The sequence below is a fragment of the Lates calcarifer genome, linkage group LG21 (assembly GCF_001640805.2).
Source record: "Lates calcarifer isolate ASB-BC8 linkage group LG21, TLL_Latcal_v3, whole genome shotgun sequence".
Taxonomy (NCBI): domain Eukaryota; kingdom Metazoa; phylum Chordata; class Actinopteri; family Centropomidae; genus Lates; species Lates calcarifer.
The window spans coordinates 9,169,325-9,189,437 of record NC_066853.1 but is presented as its reverse complement, the minus strand read 5'-3'; the positions used below and the strand labels follow the sequence as shown (position 1 = coordinate 9,189,437).

At 44.2% G+C, this 20,113-nt stretch overlaps 1 protein-coding gene across 1 annotated transcript in view; it reads right to left on the bottom strand.

Annotated features, from left to right (window-relative positions):
* LOC108890863 (rho guanine nucleotide exchange factor 17) overlaps nt 1-20,113 on the bottom strand; it is a 63,781-nt gene that overhangs the window by 43,354 nt on the left and 314 nt on the right. Inside the window, exon 2 of the mRNA XM_018687903.2 lies at nt 14,499-19,910. Coding sequence (XP_018543419.1) covers nt 14,499-19,895 — 5,397 coding nt within the window. The 5' untranslated portion in view covers nt 19,896-19,910. The remainder of the gene's footprint in view (nt 1-14,498; nt 19,911-20,113) is intronic.

The following is a 20,113-nucleotide window of genomic DNA, read 5'->3' as shown; positions in this document are numbered from 1 at the left end:
GGCCCTGAAAATGTTATAATGAGACACAGTATAATAACAGCTGGAGAGTTAGTTTGTCAACATGTACTGTCCGTCTTAAAGGATGCTGGGAAAAAAAAACTATTGTTACATAATTAAATTATAAAGGCTGATGATTAATATTAATCAATTACATTTATTGACATCTAATAACAACATAACAACCTGTTTGATTACATTTTCAACCCATTCAGAGGACATTTTGCAACATGCTGAAAATCCAACAGGAAAATCCTAAACAGGAAATGTCTCAACAAATCCTAGTAGTGTTGTGGCTGCTGCTAAATGTTCATACACTACGCGTGAATGCATGTGTGGTTTGGTGAAATTTTCTGTTAATAAAGAGGTGTTTATATTTAGGTCTGCCGTGCTTTGCCAGGCACACACCAGCACATAAGTACACACACACACACACACACACACACAGATAAACTCAGAAAGTCCAGAGAGTCTTTTATGGCTGAAGGGCTGTTCACTCTGTCAATAAGATCCAGATGTGAGCTCAGTGGGAGAGGGGATAAAAATAGAGCGAGAGAGGTGAAGGAGACCGAGAGAGAAAGACGGAGACGAGGTCAGAAAGAAAGCAAAGGAGACAGACGTAGAAACAGTGATCTCAGTGGGGGAACAGGTGGGGGATAATAAACATATGAGGAAGAAGGAAGATGTGGAAGAGATGTGAGTTTGTTTTATGGACCCAAACTTGTTCCTTTCCCCCTCTACTCGTTCTTCTTTTTCTTCTACTTCTCTCAAACAGAAACACTAGGCCCTCTGATGTCACCACATTCCTATGGCAACATACACACACACACCCCCGTCCCACACACACGGTTACCATGGATGACAAGGAATACACATACGGGTGACCATCATCTTTCTCAAACCACAAAATAAAAAATAAAAAATCCATCACTGTCTATCTATACAGTTTTAGATGCTTAAGAAAGTCTGATAAACATATTAAGAGAAAGAAAGAGAGAGAGTGAGAGAGTGTCTGTGTGTGTGTGTGTGTGTGTGTGTGTGTGTGTGCGTGATGGTCAAAAAATATGCCTCCCCCAAACCCACTTCCTGCCCTGCCCTCTCAATGAAGACAATTATGGTTCCTGCGAGAAGGATAACACAGAAGAAATAGCTCCTTAAAAGGCAGGATCCATGCTGTTTTCACCTCTGCACACATTTTTCAAATTAAAAGCCAATACCGCATGTTTCTCAAATATAAAGAATATGTCTTTCAAGTCTGTATGAAGGAGTGCAGAGCTGAAGCCATTTATTATCTTTATGGCAGTTGTGCATTATTAGAAAGTGGACAGTGACAGGCTGCCACACAGATCAAAGGCTGGATTCAAAAGGCTAATAATAGAGTATTCTGCTGAGACACAATTATGCTGCCACAGCCTTTTCTTTCATATTAACCTGAATAGTAGCATTGACATTATTGTAGATACACCTTAACTGCACCAGAATTGATCAATGTCTGAAGATGTCAGGTGTATTCAAGGTTTACAGAGCATCCAACAGACAGAGGTTGTGACTATAGAGAAGAAAAGAGAAAGTAGCCAGGTTCCAGACTTTTGAATCACTGCCCTCCTTTTTTTTTTTTTTTTTTTTTTTTTTTTGCTTTCTTGTTTAAGGCCGTTACCTCAGTTGGAGAGAAATTCCAGCCAAAAAGAGCCTTGTGGGAAGTGTTAACAATGAAGACGTTATCTGCCCAGAAAGAGCCAGACAAATGGCCACAAAGATGGCTTGGATGAGAACATCACAGTTATACAAGTTGCTGTAAGTCAACTCACAGAAACAGCAAAAATTTGGAATATTTGAAGTTAAATGTGACATTTGCGTTTCTGTTTCTTTCATACTTGTTTGTATAATGTATAATATTTATGTTTTCTTGAGTTGGATACGTGTTGTAGAGCTTTAGGACTCTGTGACTTATGGTCACCCATAAAAACATTCTCTGGGTAAGTTTGCAGAAATGCTAATGTCTGCCTTCATAAATGCACAACTCCAGCTCAACTCAGTGTCTGACAACAAAATGGCAATGGCCTTATTATCAGGCTAGAGAGAGGCTTTTTAAAATGTAGACAAAAGATTCAAATGATGCTACAATTTCATGGAAAAGACGTTGGAGAAAGATGATGGTGTCTAAAGAAAGGGAAGTGCAAGTAAATAATCACTGGATGGCTACAAGGGTGTACAACTCCCTTCAAACCTCAACAGATGGTTTCTCACTTCAAGGTCGGATTGGGAGCTATTTTTAGGAATTGGTCTTCTAATCATGAGTGTTTTGTCTGCTCAGCTTTCATTCACAACCTCATAACTTTTCACTGATAATTGTAACTGCACTGAAATGATGGAAATACACTAAATAACAAGATGATACAATGGACATGTGACTGAGATGACGTGAAAACAGTGCAACAAAATGACAATGAAAGCTAGAATGAGTGTGTAAAATGTGTCAGACCCACTGGTATTTGTTCCCATTTCACCTGTGGTCGTTGAGCTGTTGGGTTTGGACCCTGAAATGTTACCACAGGCATGTTTTTTAGGTCCCTAAATGGCTAAAATCCTGTAGTTTTTATTACACTGGAGATCAGTAACCAAGATTTAGTCCTGGCCTGACATTTTTTTGGGGAAAAAAGCGCTCCAGTCATGTTTAATGTGAATGGCATCTCTGTAGCGCACTGTTTGAACCTTAAATAATTTCTCTCCTCCTTTCACAATAACATTTCAGAACCACACAATTGAAATGCCAACTGGTGAATAAAATGTTTGAAGGGGGAAAAAGTCGAGGCCTGGTTGGAAATAAGAAGCCTATTGAGGAGTGAAGAAGGACTACATTGTCTCAGGAAAAATGGACCCGATTACCCATAACCCCCTGGCTGTCACTGGGTGATGGGACCTTTGTGTGAGCCCTTCAGACATACCTTTGGAGACACACACACACACACACACACACACACATGCACTTCCCATCTGCAGATAAATGGCAATCATCATTAACCTTCATCATTAACCATCATCATTGCCACAGTGATTACTGCTGTTATATTTGGCAAACCTTCCCACACCGCTGGACGAATGTGAGAGAGACCGCCAAGGGACAGCAGGTCAGCACATGCACACACAGTTTGAGGACTTTACTGGACTCAAACTTCATAATTCAGTGGGCTTATGAGCAATTCTTGGCAAGACAAATACCTGGAAAAAGGTAACTCAGATTTGTTTCTCAAATCAGATCCTCAGGAGAGACTGTCCACACTGTTCTTGGCAAACGATCAGATCGGATTTGTGCGTCCAGACATCACCAACCTATCTGCATGGGTTGCTGTAGTAACGACCACTCTGGATTTGACATTGTCGTTTGTCACATTGCAAGTGACTCAAAAGACACTCTGAAATCAGATGTGAGCATCCAGACTAAGACATGTCTCTAGAGATCTGATTGGAATCACATTTCAAACCACCTCTAAATCTGGTTTGGATCCAATTTCCAAAAAATCAAACTTCTTGTGTTTTTTTTCTGTCCAGACTTTCTAAAATCTATCTGGATACAATCTGGATATGCCAAAAAATGAATATGGGCTGGCAGTCTAAACAAGGCAAAATCAGGGACTGGTATTACTGGAAATGCTTTGGTATGGTTGGCTCTGATTCAAGTATTTCAAATTAACATCAGTATCCATGCCAAAATTACGTCCTGACTCACATCAGTATCTGAAACTCCATCACTGCCAATGGTGACTCTGAGTGTTAAACTTGCAGGATTTATTAACGTTGGATCTAATGCCAGACTGTATATGTCTACAAGCTGTTTGAAGTCTAACCAAAGTGATATTCCCCCCTCGGATTGTTTGAAGAGAGAAAGCCATCTGAGGAGAGAAAAGTTGAGGAAAAAATAAACTGAATTTGTGGAGCTCATTTTGAAAGGTGCACTTATTTACTGTCTTGTCGAGAATTAGGTCAGAAGATTGATACCACTCTCTTGCCTGTGCTGGAATATCTGAAGCAACATCCAGCAGCCGGCTAATTTAACTTAGCTTAAAGATTATAAACAAGGGTCTGTCAAAGCTCTTTCCAAAGGTAACAAAGCCTCCTGCCACCACAGCCAAAGCTCACCAATTAACATGCTATATCTTGTTTATTTTGTCAGCAAAAAACCAAAGTGGAAAAAACACCTTTATTCCTTTATTTCCTTATCATCTCTCAACCCTTCAGATTGATCACCACCCCTTAGACCACTGTCGTATAGAACAATCATGTTTCCAAGAACTTTAATTTCTCACCAAAGTTTGTTCTTTAATTGTGTTTTAGTAACACTTCCAAACACACTCTCCTAAACTCACAGTGGTTCCTTTATGTTCTTTACCACATGCAAACAATACACAACAAGAACAGAGAATCATGGAGAACTGAAATGTGTGACTTTGTGACTCAAGTCAAATTTAATTGCTTCTTATCACATAAAATACATTTTCTCACAGTCACTGAAACCAACAGTTTAGTTCACACACTCTGATTAAACATTACGTCTGTTACACAAATGTTTGTTTTCTGACTTTTCTCTAATCTGTGTTTTCAAACTGTGACATACAGAATCATTTAAATAATCCAATGAGGAATCATCACAGATTTAAAGGTTTAAAAGACAAACAGGTCGGGAACCACTGGCTTAGTTTGATACTGATGCTGATAGTACTGTGTTTGTATGAGCTTGTTAAAAACCTGCCATTAGCCACAGACTTAGATCCCTATCAGTTAGCAAGCCACAACAAAGACACTGGGGAGTGACAAAAGAAGAGTGGGAAAGAGACAGACAGCAGAGGGAGAGAGGCAGGAAAAGACAGAAAAAAAGACAGACAGAGGGAGGAAGGGGAGCTGCAACCCCTGTTCATCTTTTCAAAAATATCATTTGGCAAGTTGTTGAAACACAGATGCGCACACACACACACACTCCCCTATCCCAGTCTCCTTCTCCTCTCTCATTCACACTCTAACACACACACACGTCCAAGTTTTCTTGGTTGAGGTAAGGTCAACATACTTTCAGGCTGACTCAGAGTTTTGTGAAAACTCATCTTGGGACAAAACGTTTTGCTTAAGTACAAAGGTTGGCAGCAGCCAGAAAGATTGAGCCTCTCTACGCTCACCTGCGTGGGGGCAGGGAAGGGAAACAGGTCGCTTTTTGGGGACTAATGGAATTTAAAAAACATGAAACAATTAGACAAGAAAAGACTTTTAGCCTGAGTGTTTAGTGGTGACTGGTATAATACACAGTCTTAATAAAAATGAAACTAAGGACTAAATTATTCTCTAATTTAAGTAAGATATAAAAATATTATAATCCTCCAAAGGAGTCACAACAGCTCAAAAATCCACAGACAAACATTGTCAATGCTGTCAATGCTACTGAACTCCATCTATAAAACTGGAGATCTAGCAAACTGTGGAGGGGCTCAGACAAATTCAGCAAGTCCAGCCTCAAAGTGATTAAGTGTTGGACATGAGCACTTAAAAGAAAAGTACCTATAACAAAGAAATGAAGCAGAAACCCTGGAAAAGTGACCTTGTGGCACTGCTGACCAAATATTCTGACAAGGCTGGCCACGCATCAAAACATCTGTTCTGCCTGCATGAACAAACCTGTTTCAATTTCCCTGGTAATATACTGCTGCCTGCCAGTGTATTGAAATTCTTTTATACCAATGTCACCAAACTACCAAACCAGAAAAAGCCAACAACAACTGACCAAACACAACACCTTTACAAGAAGAACAGGTGAAAACTGATGAATCATTACTGTAACATTAAGTATCAGTCAGTGTCACGGAGTAGGAGAATGGACATGTATCTATGTCAAGAATGATAAGTGATGAATAAAATCATTTTCATGGATCACAGCCATAAGAAACAGCAGCAGGCACTAAAAAGTTTCAGTTGGCACACATCTAATGTGAAATCCATAGTGTCCATCGATTATGTGAATATTTTACTTTTGACCAGTGTGTTCTGTCATTGATTTGTAGGCCATTTCATTGTATTCTCTGCTCATCCTGTGAAGAGTTTGGAAAAACTGGAAACTTCAGTACAACTGGATCTGAACCATGAGGGGTATGTAAACAGACGGTGGTCTACAGTGATGTCATCCACGTGCTGTGGATGATGGGGGCGCACAATGATGAAATCCACGTGATGTCACTGACAAGCTAATATGATGACAGCAGTGAGGAGCTAGACATTACGCAGCCAACAACACACACACACAGGCACATACTGTACATACACAAGTAACAAAACATATTTCACTTCATAATTGCACTTTTTGATTACATTTAAAAGTTTTCATTGAAAATAAGACAACCCATCCTTTGATGAACTTCATTTTTTGCCGCAAAATACTCACTTAAGAAAAATTATTTTGAAAAGATAAATGTGACTCCATTGAGGACTTTGTATCCAACACCTGGTCTTAAACTGCATCACATGCGTACACACAAACACACACAGGACCAACTCCACCTGCCTGTGAGGCTGCTTCGGCCTTGGCCGCTCCTGCCTCTCTTTTCCAATCATCTTCCTCCTCTCCCTGTGCCTTAATCCGAGATCCCAGCAGCCACTCTGGGATGGCACTCCGACTCTTCCAGCGTCTCCCATTCCCATTTTGACGAGAGTTTCTCAACTGGCAGCTAGAGCATGATCCAAACCGGCGAACTGATGCCATAAGACACACGAAGGAGAGGGTGAGAGGAAGACGAGGACAGAGATGGAGAAGGGAGGAAGGGGCAGAAGTATTTCTACTGTCATGTTTCTCTGGGTGACAAAGGACAAGTAAGAGAATAGGACCGAACGGCCCAGTCAACCCACAGTCAGACCGAAGCCTAGACCCTGTGTAAGAGAGTGTGTGTGCGTGTGTATGCGTCCGACCACGCTGTAAACTATGCTAAGCTACACAGTGCAAGGATGACACAGTTGTGCCATTGTGTGAGCGACTGCGGTAGGCGCAGGCAACACGTTCATGACAATCAGTCTAAGTTCACGAGATAGGGAGATATGTGCGCACACATAAACCCAGCATATGTATGCATAATGCTGGAACTTGAGTGAGTATGTGTATGCCAGTGTTACAGCATTTGACTGATACTATGTGATAAACTATTCTTCTCAAAAACCCAACAGCTTTGGGAGGCCAATACAGCGTTTCTTGTCCATTAGAAACTACTTAGAATATTAGTATATAGTAGGACCTGTGAGGTGTCATCCCTTGACTTTTTCCATGTATTTGGAATTAACTGTGGCATATAAATTATTCTGTGGTATTTTCACAGTATTCTTTTTCCATTTTCTTCCTTTCTTCAGAAAAAATAAATTAATTAACGTCAACTAATTGTAAACTACATTATTCCACATACACAGACATGGCAGCCAACAGCCCAGCCCAGCATTAGGTGAATCATCAACAAACCGAAAACTGTGATTCTCACATCAGACATCTTTGTGGCCACGTTGACTGCAGATGCATGACTCAGACAGAAAACTACAGGGGAGACCAACATGCCTGAGAGAAACCTTACCAGAGCTATACCTTACCGTATATCTATGGCAAACACACAAACAATCTTTAACAGATGACCCCGTTTTCATAGTAGTGTGAGAACCAGGTGAAGCTGTAACCCATTATTTATGTCACACACAGACACGTTCACTTGTACACACAAACACACACTTTAGTATGTAGAAATCTGCCTGCGCACACAAAAGAGCTGAAATAGCAGCTCTGCTAGAAAGTGCTGTTTCAGAGGAGGCTTTCCTTACATAAGCAAACTGCTCTGTAATTACACTGGGTGGATCCACACAGACTGAAAGAGGAGAGAATTGGAAAGGGACAATCAGGAGGGGAGCAGCTGGGACAAGAACTGAGGGTAACAAAGAGGAAAAGAAGATAGAAGAAGAACTTGAACAGCAACAGGTTTAAACTGTTATGACTTCCCACTCAGCTGTGGGAAGTTACAGTTACAGTGAATTTAAAAAAAAAATGCCGTAACTGTCCTTAAAAGGGAAAGTCAAGGACTTTCAAAGCATATTGCAACTGTCACCAACCAAGGGCATGAACATCCAGAGCTGTTTTCCCACAGAGGTTTTTTTTCCCCACTGTGAGAACCCAGATGGAGCCTCATGTTGTGATTTGTTTGCAGTGACACTAGACGTCAGTCCAGTCTACATACATTTTTTTTCTTCAATGTTCAAAAGCCTCCTTAAAAAACCTGGATTAATTGGACACTTAGTAGTCCAAGGATTTGAACCTAGCATTAAAACCTTTATTAGTATTGCTAGTACAAGCTAAATGTTACTTTATCAAAATGAAAGTCGGCTGTTTCAGAAGATATAATAGGACTGAACTAAGTAATTGTTTGCCACTTTGGGAAATACACTTAGTTGCTCTCTTACTGATACTGCGATGACACTATCCATACACTAAATATGAAGCTACAGTCAGCAGTTAGCTTAACAAAGACTGAAAACAGCAGAGAACAGCTAAACTGGCTCTGTTAAAATCCATCTACCAGCACCTCTGAGACTCAAGAATAAGCTTGTTAAATCTCCTTTGTTTAATACTTACAAAAACCAAAGGGTAAAAATTGAAATGTTATGTTTTACGAGGAGTTTTTAATTGCTAGGGAGTTGCTATTTCTTTGTTTGGAGTTGGAAGTTACTGCACATAACCCCTTGTAAAACCACAACACATTGTTTTTACACTTTGGTTTTTGAAAGAATTAAACAAATGAGAGCCAGAGAGACAGAGCCAGGCCAGCCGATTCCTTCTGTTTCCAGTCATTATGCTAAGCTACGCTAACCAGCTGCATTGACCTCTACAACAGGTAATGTTGTGGAAAGACAGGTAGATACATAAAAATAGTTAAAAGAGAATGCTGCAGGAAACAACATGCCAGACTCGTATTCAGCAAGGAGCTTTTCCACTGGCTGCACAAATGTGAACCCACAAATACACACGTTATCTACTGCTGGTTATCTATCAAAATTACTTCAGCATCTCTAAAATCGGCCCCTCTGTCAAAACAAATAGGCCCATCATTAATCCCCCCACACACGCACACACACTCTCTCTCTCTCACACAGACACACACACAAACTCTTACTCATAGGAACACAAAACATTTTTGTTGCGCCAGTCCCAAGAGCAATACACCAGGCTGTGTGTGTGTGTGTGTGTGTGTGTGTGTGTGTGAGAGAGAGAGAAAGAGAGAATCTTGAGTGTGTGAACGCAGTCGAGGACAAGATGGCTGGAGGTGGGGGACGTTTTCTCTCCATAACCCTCTCCTCTCTTGGGGCCTTAAATACATAGGAACAGAAACCATAGCTAAAAAGCTCTCCCAGTACAGCGATCCATCCCTTCAAGCTTTTAGGTATAGTTTTCTACCTCCATCATCACAAGGTAAAGTCACAAACGTCCACCATCAGAGGCTGCCTATGGGTCACTGACCCCACACATCTGTCGGCAGTGCGGCCTTTTGATCCTCTCATTCATCCCACCTCTTCCTTCTCATCTGCTGAGTCACGGAGACATTCAACCAGAACAAACCACATCCTCATCCTTTCATCTCTCTTTTACCTTCTACCACTCTCAGCATCCTGCGCTTTTTTGGACTTCACTTAATCTACGTTGACCTTTACCTGTTAAAAAAGATGCCCTTGCGCCCACGCTATATCCTGTGTGTGATGTGCCCTTTCGTTTTACTTTTAAGTCTGCTTTCAAAAGGTGCATGTTGCTTATTAGATCAACTCCTTCCTATCCACTGATCACAAAATAAAATGTTTGATGGTGCATTTTCTACTGCAGTTTTTTTTTTTTTTTTTTTTTTTACAGAATAGAGGTCCATTAGCAGGAACTTGATGGTTCTGTTGGACCCTCACAATTTCTAGGGCATTTCCTCCTAAATTATTTAGAATAATAGCCCAATCAGACTGTAAATGCCTCATGTAAATACCATAATCAAGGTAAAATGGTTCATTTTTTCTACACATGCCCACCCAGGTATCCAATACTCTCCCCAGTATTTTACCATCAGTAATATTTAATCATGTAAAAAAAAAAAAAAAAAACAAGTCACACAATCAGTGCTACTTAGGCCCCAAACATTTGCTGCACTGATCTCTACGTGCAGAAACACTTGTGCATATTGCCCATCCAGCCCCACCACAACAACAGCAATCAAAGCTTGCTTTTGTTGTGGCTGAGAATACCAAAGGAGAATACCAAAGTCTGCCTCTCAATATCACTTGACGTGAAACCTATACCCCACCAGCTGTCCAGCTTACTGCTCCAATATCTACACATCTCTACCTTTACTTTTCCTCCACAGCATGACCACATCTGGGGAGAAGTGGGGCTTGCAGTAGGGGAGTGAAAGAAAAAGACTGGGCAGAGGAAAAGTATTTGATTCCATGTGGGTGGCCTGATAAAACAAAGTCAGTCATAAATCTGAAGCTATAAACACTGTGCTTTTAGACCTAATCCATGCAGAGCGGAGCACAAACCAACCTTTTGGTCTCTTCCTTTCTGTCTGGCTCTCTCCGTCTCCCATTAGCACTCCTGCTAGCATCCACTCTAGACCTGTACTGGCTTCATCAATGGGATCAAAGGTAATATATGGACAAAGGACTTTTGAGAAATTATTTCATGTGACTCTGAATCACTTTGTAAGACAGAAAAAAAGAGTGTGGTACACAGACAGCTGTCCTTTGTTCATGTCTAGGATACACAGCAACATTAATATGGCTGGGTATTCTTTTGAATGAATGTGAATGACTGAACAGATTATTTTCCATCATATATATCTGGATTTAAATAGGATGCTAATTTTAGACTTTTATTGAAGCATCTGCTTGTATTAAGGAAAAATTTTAACATTTAAAAGAGTAGAGTTTTAACATTTTGTATTCCTACAAGTAAAATTCCTAAAAAAGTATTGATTTAGCACTAGTACCGAAACTGAAATTATGCCATATCAAAACATGGCCACTAATGCATGACCCACATGAGTCACTGGGAGTCTTCAGCTCTTTTGGGAAGCTGGAAGACTGTTATGCAACAAGAGGAGAAGGAAAGATGGGCCACATTCCTGCTGCCTGCTAAAGTGAAAACTACTCAAACAGTGGGGAGAAGCTCGTGCAGACACACACGCTCATTCAAGAAGAATTATAAGCCATCAAACAGAGGAAAAAACAATGTGCATATCTTATTCGACTCTTTCAACAAACAACAGACACTGCTTTTGTCAGCGACATGTCACAGTCCTATTTGTTTGAACCCGTCTGTTCAGCTGCTGTGATGGAGGAGCTGTTCTGTACCTGAGAGGTGACTGGATAAAGTGAGCTCTTTAAGACATGTAGCGGACTCCTTGAAGAAACAGTGCAAAAAATTCTCCAATATTAATATGGATACAGAGATAATGATTTTGTGCATATGACCCACCTCTGTTCAAGGACAAGTCTAACCATTTTCCACCATCTTCTCGCATTACAACTCATCCCCCTCCCTCCATCACCGTTTCATTCTCCAGACCACTCTCAGTTCTATTTTGATCCTGTAACTCTTTTTTTTTTTTTTTTTTAAGCCGGCGAGTGTTTCCTTCCAACTCTCTTCTTTTTTTGTCTCCGTCTTTCTTTCTCTCTCTACCTGACATTTGGCTCAGCAGCCTGCCTTACACCAAGACAAACGTTATGACCTCACTTCACTGCAATGTTCCAGAGAGAGAGAGAGAGAGAGAGAGAGACAGTAAAGAGAAGATAACATGAAGAGGAATGTTGGAGAATTAGTATAAAAAAGACAAATGAAAATGAGGTGAAAGTATGTGGTTAAAATGCAACATGCTGATATAGTATTTCAGACTTGAAAACTAGACTCTGTGACTAACAAAACATCTGGACAAGGAAGGGAGACAAGAAGGGGATAAGAAGAAATGGAAAACGGCACGGGGAACAGAGAAGACAAGTAAGTCAGAAACAAAGTAAAAGGTTAAATTAATGAGAGGTTTTGATGTCAGCAAAACAGGAACTGCACTGTGGGTAAAAGGAGCCAAACTCCAGTCTCCAGAAAAGGAAAAAGTTCCTTCTCTCTCACCTTCTTTCTTCCTTTCCTTATCCCTTCCTTACTTTCTCAGAACTTGTCTATGCTCCATTTTAGCTTGGCACAGTTGTTGCTATATTCAGTCCAAATCACACACACACAAAGTCACAGTGCACCAGAGCTGCGGGGCTGCTGCTCCAAACACAGTTTTGTGTTGGCAAAACTCTCGGCTCCAAACGTTTCAACAAGGCACTGATATATTCCAGACAAACAATATGCACATGCACGCATGCACATACGCACATATGGGAAGGGGACGAAAGAGGAAACAGGCTTATCATACACATGCATGCAGGCAAGACACAAAGTTGCACACATCCAACACAATGGAGTGCATATACGCACACGCCAGCCGGTAGTGCTGGACATCATCAAACACTTCAGTAACCACAACAACTTCCCATTTCCCTAAACTCATTTCCTGCCTGGTGAGGTCACTCAACAGCTACAGCTACTGTCACTACGGCAACAAATAAGGACAATGGGCAAGAGAGTAGAACAATCAACAACTAATGAAGACCAACAGACGAAAATAATAGATGTAAATTATGTCAATGGGTAGCAAAGCAGCTTTGCAAGAGAATGTCAAAGTCAAGGAGCAACAGGCGGAGCAAACACATTTGGCCCCCACACCAGAAGTGAGTGATTCCAGGGTTGTAAAATGGTCACTGCCATACAAAAACAAAACAGTCGTGATGTAATGAAACCAAAGCCCTGGATGTTGTGTCAGCAATCTTCTGTCCTGGGCTCAGGCAGGACAGTAATCCCTGTGTTGTTTTTACTTCCTCCACACCTATCCAGAGTTACATCCATGACTGTATAATAGCTCTGATTTCAGCCAAAGACCTCCAGGAGAGGCAACATGTGTGTAGGTGTGTCTTATTAGTAAGGGTAGGTATGAACTTTAAATACACATAGAAACTTGGATGGATTACTGAATGGGCCCCATGGGCACAGGCGCAAGAGCCCAGAGGCCGAAGGGGTCAGGGGGGCCCTAGTTATCACCTGTGAAATATCCCAGAAGGAGACACAACATGACCAAATATAAGACACAAAGCAGCCACAATGAGAAACAAAATTTTGCATCTTTCAGTCTGGGTGTCTTGTAGAAGGGGTGGGGGGCCTTTTTCATGTCTGTGCCCAGGGGCCTATTGTGTCATGCTCTATCCATGCATAGAAACAAACACACACACACACACACACACACACACACACTACTTATATCAAACCTCATGAGAGGCTACTGTTAACAAACCTTACAAAATACAGACTGTGCATTTCAATTTTTACATAAGTTAAGCTGATGTACTATGGTATGGCTTTGTATATCATATAATGCTTACTCTAATTAATTATTATGATATTGATTGTTGGTCACAGCCCTTTTAGTTAAGCTTTGTACCGTCAGAAAAAAAGCCCCAATGTTTAGACACTACTGAGTAAATGCAGCATCACAGACACATCCACACACACACACCCAATCTGTGTTTGGGTGAACTGTTTATTATATCCCTTCTCTATAATCCTAGCATAGAGACAATTGATATTGAATGAAACAAATAACCGAAAACAGAAACACACACACGCAGCGGGCCTTGGTCCACTCCTTAATGCCCCTTTGTCTGAGATTTGTTTAATCAAACTAATAACATCCTCTGATGTTTGTTTAACACTGCTCAGCCTTTAATGGCCTCTGTATTGTCGTACTGCTCCCAAATGCGCTCTGAAACTACCCATATGAGTCCTGATTCACAGCACCTCATGAAAGCAGAGACGCAGACAGGCCCCGGGTGGAGGTATGAAACCCTAAGGGCGAGTCAGATGTATAGGACTGCTTTGAGGCAACTAGTGTTACTTCAAAACCCATCTATCTTTCATCATTACACTAAACATGCAGTTTTTGATACATCACAAAAAAGCTAGCCAACTACAAATCACTCATTCCCTTTTCTTTCGCACTCAAACACAAACCAAATTCAAAACCATACAAAACATGCACATTGAAACCATCTGTTTTATATTCACAGAGAACAATTCCCTCACTATATCTGCCACTGGGATAAGGAGAACTTTACAGCAGCAATAGTTCTTTGAATTCAATAGCATCCAAATTCAAAATATGTCTAGCACTATGTGTGGCGTGGCCTCTTTCCTGCTATAGGTATTAATGACACAGTAACATTTCAGTGTTTAGAAAAGCAGATTATAATTTAATGCAGAATCATCAGAACTAAAAAGGCACCATGCAACAAGAGAGCACTGAACACACCACCTTGCACTCTCAACACACGACATTGACACTGCTTAAAAAGACAGAAATAAAAAAATCTGAACTCACCACTCTGGGCTTGGTCCTCTGTGGGGTGGATGCTGTGTCCTCTGTGCCCTTCTTCTGTGCTCTAGCTTCTGTAATTCCACTGGTGCTGGTCTCGCCGGGCCCCTCTGAAGTGGATACTGAACCTTCAGCTCCATCCCTGGGCGCTGAAAGAGGCCCTGGGCCCTCAGCATCTTTCTCAGCAGTGCTCAGTTCGAGAATATATTTCTGGGTAACATCCTCCAGAGATGGGGTCTCGTCTCCTGGAGGCTTGCTTAAGGTTGGAGGCTCTGCAGCGTGTCGGACGGCGGCACAGTCCACTTCCTTCAGTGGCTGGAGTTGTGGAGGTGGGGAGATAGGGATGAAGGTGGCGGGTTCGCTGGCGTGTCGGACATGCTTGGGTCTGATTTTGGGTTTGGATAGCAGTGAGGGCAGGGGAAGAGGAGGAGTGAGGTCGGCTTGGTCACTGAGATCCTCCTGCCCCTCTGAACCCCGTTCTGGGGGCTCAAACGGGTCCTCGTGAGGGAAAAAGTGAGCCAGCCTGTTCGGACGCTTTCTGGCGGGCCGACGCATCATTCTTGGAGACAGAACCTCAGCGAGCTTGAGGTCAAAGTTAAACTTCCTCACCTCGTCTTCTTTCTCCTCCCCACCTTGGTCTATGACATCATTATCCTCATCATCATGGTTATCAGAGAGGGGGGCGCACTCTGACCGAGATCGAGCCTTCTTGACTTTATTACTGCTTGCATGGTGATGCAGCTCTGTCGGCAACGCATGTTTAGGCTTAGCCTCTGGCTCCCACAGTTCCTCTCTCTGCTCGCTCAGGATTGGCTCGCTGCTGGAAGGTGGGATCTGTCCGTGCTGATCCAGCTCAATTATTGGCTGAGTGCTGCCGGACTGACCTTTGCACTGAGGGTCATTCTGGGAGAGTAGAGGGGCATCACTACGGCGACTGGGGTCACTGAATGACTTTTTCTTGGGAGCTTTGCCATTGCCATGGTCGTCTGTCATCAGTCTGTCCATTGCACCTGGCTCAGCTACAATGCTCCTGATCACTCCACTGTAGTCGCGAACACCATCATCCCGGAGCCCTCCATCACTGTAAACTGACAAGTCGCTGGCCACGCTTCCCTTGTATTCTGACAAGGTAGCCACAGCAGAGGCCTCTGGAGCCCCACCTCCTCCTCCTTTGACAGACAGGGATCCTAACAGGTTGCTGTCTACAGAGGAAAATTTGTTATTGCCTTCTTCTGCCACAGAGCAGCATCGCTGAGGCATGGGGTCACTGAGAGAGCGGTAGACTGTGGACTCCCCATTTCCAACAGCTGCCATTGTTGACTCTGCATTACTGCCATTACTGGAATCAGAGCCTGTGTTATTATTACCAGAAGGGGAGAACTTGCGTCTTCGACGAGCAGCACTTGGGGTTGCAGGGGCTTCAAGTCCTCCCCCTCCTACTACGGTGGCAGCTGACCCTGGCGACACCGCACTGTTGGTGCTGACATCCTCGCTGGTAGAGCTGTTATTGTTGATACCAGCAGTAGTGCTCACGTCCATGATAATGCTGTCACTCTCAGCCATACGGGCAGGAAGAGGCAAGGAGGGAGGTGCGCTAACTTCATTCAGACGATTTGCACAACTCACGCTGTTCTCTGTCATGTCTGCTCTCTCCTGCTTAAACCCTTCCACCTCATGGAGAGCAGACTGCTTCCATACAGTGACAGGCTGGCCCAGCACATCCCTTGGTATTCGAGACCCCAAATTAACCCCTGCTGACCCAAGGAATGACCTCTCAGAGGGGTCACTGGGGCCTGTCTCTGGCTCTGTCACAATCCCCTCATCTGTTAAGCTAGACTCGTGGCCTGAAAGTTCATCCAGTGAGCGGTCGTAGAACATGCTTTCCTCCGAGTCGCCCTTCAGCAAAGCTCTCTCCGTCTCTCTGCTCTGTCTCTTTGCCTTCTCCCTGTAGTCTGTGCCCCTGCTGTTTAGCTTCTCCAACTGCATACTTTGTCCATCCCTCTCGCTCCTCTCCCTCTCCCTGTTCTCTCTCTCCCTCTCATGTTTATCCCTGTCTTTTGTGTTCTTAAACTCAGCCTCTTGATCTGTCCTTGCCTCATCCTTAACGCTTGCTGCTGCTTTCTCCTTCACCTCATTTGTTTTCCTGACCTGGATACACTCATCCTCCAAATCATCATCAGTTCTCCTTACATCTACATCATCATCTTCTTCCTCCCTAGTGCTCATCTGGCAGATATCTTGAATGACCTGCCTGGCTTCCTGCACATACCTCTCCTGCAATGGAGTTGGCATAACTTCCTCATCATCATCAAATCCATAATCCCTCATTCTTTGTCCTCTCCCGACCCTAAAATCCCCCCCATCACTTTCTACTTCCCTGTCTGACACAGACACCCTTCCCCCATCCCCCTCTCCGTCCACGTCAAGCTGCTGCTCAGAGGAGCTCCTCTTCGTGGTGCCACCTGTCAAGTAACACCTCACCGCCGGTGTGGGTTTGTCCGAATAAGTGAAGGATTTTGCACGACGCAATGTGGCGGTCAGGTCTTTCAGCGACGGGCGACGACCAGAGTGTTGAAGGGTCCCACTGTGAGTCCGTGAGCCCATCCTGTACACTGATGACCCTTCCACAGCCCCGGATCTGTCCCCTCCACCTGGTTTTCGCACCTTGAGCTCTGACAGGTCAGATTTCAGAAAGCTCAAGAGCGTCATGGTTTCTGAGGTGATATCGGGGTTGGACATGGATATTCTGTTTTTATTATCATTATCGTCTACCCCTTCCCCACCTGTTGTCCTCCTTAATGCCTTGGTCTCACCACCCCTAACCCCTGTAGATACCCCACCTTCTCTAACAAGTGCACTAGGCGAAGGGGTCACTATAGGTATAATCTTGGGGCGCACTCGCACAGGGGTACGAGAGAAGTTATCCCCGTGTCCAAAGCTTGGGGAGCGATACATGGTAAAGTTTCCATGGTAAGTTTTACTCAGCATGGATGAGGATGCTGTTCTGCTACCTCCTGCGTCACCCGTTTTAAAATTTAGATTTCCTGCACGGTTGGCGCAGCTAGCCTGGCCTTCCTCCTTCAGCGTCTCAGTGCTGGAGTACCGGCTGCTGCAGTGTGAACCACCAGGACTGGAAACAAAAGGGGGGATGTTGACCTTTGACACTCGTGACACACCAGGTAGTGTCGTGGATGTCACAGGTGAGGAGATGCGCTCCCATTGCTGCACCCTGGCCCTGTTACTGTGACTGCTGGACTCTCTTGCCGAGTGGCTCCGAGATACAGTTCCTGGAAATTCTCCTCCTGTATTTTGCTGGTGATGCCTCTCTATGTGCTCCATTGTCAAGGCCATGTCACTGTCGCTGTCTTCTGATTCGCCATCATGATCATCGTAATCATCACGGCCTGTTGCTGGAGCAGCTCCACTGACCTTCTTCTTCTTTCTCAGCGATCGGCGGCGTACTGCCTCTCGACTGTGGGGGCCTAAAGAACCAGGGCTGTCCTCTTCGCTGCCCGAGGACCTACCAATGCCCTTAGCACCCCACCAGCCATTTTTACTGCGGGATAAATAACTGCCTCCTCGCTCTGTGGCTCCCCTTTCTACTCCTCTGTAGGAGAGGGAAGGAGCAGGGCCAAAGGGAACACCCCAACTGCCTCCTCCACCTCCCCGTCTTCTCCTTGTGTGCTCCTCCTCTTCGTCCCCTGAACTAAACCTCCATCGGGAACTGAGGGGAGAGGCAACTCTTGCTGGGGCTCTTAGCTCAGTGGAGGGAGCTACAGTAGAGGAGGAGGAGGTAATGGCTTTATCTGGAGCTGGAGCAGGAGAGGGGGAGGAGGAGGTGGGGGGTGGCGCTCTAGAGGAGCTATGTGAGGAATGTAAACTATCCCTGGGCAGCCCGACCCCCTGTCTATCCCTTCTCTCCCTCACTGTCGGCTGCTGAAGAGAGGAGGAGCAGGAGGAGGTGTCTAGGCTCAATGATCGACTCCAAGACGAAGTAGCAGGGGGTTGAAGGTCAGGGTTGGGGTCAGATGTCAACCCTGGCGTCCCAGGGGTCTTAAGGACTGCCTCTGCCTCAGTGCTGGGACTATGAGACCTGAATGGAGATGCGTTAATCCTACGGTAGCGACTACCCCCAGTGCAACTACGGCTCCTATCACTGCTGCTCTGTAAAGTACCTCTGCCAGAAAGTTTGTTGTAACTAGAACTTTGCGTCTCTATGTCTGCCTCCTCATCATTTGAGTACTGCTGGTGATCAGCTTTGCAATTAAAGTCCATACCATAACAAAATATCTCTTTAGCAGCAGTGCTTCCTCTGCTTTGTGCTCCAGCTACGCATTTGTTATGCCAAAACAAGCTACTGGCTTCATTAGCAGGGCTGCAAGGTGAAAATCTGTCACTTCTATCGGAGAGAGGAGCACTCTCACTGGGGCTGAGCTCTTGAGGCTGGCCTCTGCCGGCTGCTTTCAAATTCTCACAAATGTCAGTCTTGTGCTGCTGCGTAGCTTTGCTTTGTCTCTCATCAAAAAGTTGTCTGATTTTAGTGACGCTGGGCCACTTGTCAGAGTGCAGGGGAATAAAGTCACTGTGGTGTATAGAGAGATAACTTCTGTGAGATTTACAGGGCGGAGGAACCCCTCTACTTGTAACATCCTCTTCCTCATCTGTAGTCAAAGTCTTTCTGGGATCAGAGGGACATGCATTGATCTGTGAATAATCTCTCTTACCAGAGCTGCTGCTGCTGCTGTCGGTTGATAAACGTGTAAAAATCCGTTTCTCACTTCTCTTCTCTGAGTCCGACCCTGACACAGAGTCAGTGCCAGAGTGAAACTTTTGGACTTTTCTGTCTGTGAGAGAGTCTGCAGTAGTAGTAGTAGTAGTAGTAGCGGTAGTGGTGGTGGTGTCGCTATCGTGGAAATATCCACCACCGCTATCCTCGTGAAAAGATTTACGAGAGGGAGACCCGTCTCTTCTGGAGCCTCTGGCCCGGGGAAGAGTGCTGCCCCCCCGCGTCACTGCTGCACCGTCTCCCGGTGAAGCTCTGCGCGTCCTGGCGGTGCCGCCGACGCTTGTGCTGCTGCTGCTGCTGCTGCTGAACTTCTCAGTGAGCTGGCGAATGGATGGAGAAATAGAGGAGAGAGGAGTGGAGGAGCCTCTCTTTGGTTCTGCGGTTGGGAGGCCGGCGGTGGTGGCAGAGATTTTGGAAACTTTTCTTGACACACTGACATTACGCGTCGCCAAGGGCTGTTCTGCTTTGCTGGGCTCCGGGGGAAGGGCGACGCCAGCTGCCTCCAAATCCTCTGATTTGAGTTGCTGGTCCTCACTGCTGTTGGCGCTCCGGGACCCCAACTTTTTGAAAGAGACGTTGCGATACACAGCCGCATTCTTCCTCTCTCTTCCTGCCATTGTTCATGTCTTTCTCTGTTAGATTTCACACACACATTTTAACTCCACGGATATTACAGATCCAAACACTTTTTTGAGCTGTGGTCCATTTCCCCCCTTCGTCGCCTAACAACGGCATGAAAACCCAACAACAATCTCTCTTTAAAAAAAAAAAACTTAATTCTTGGCAAAGCCTCAATCGACACTGGAACGAGGTTAGACAAGTGATAAAGTGTTCA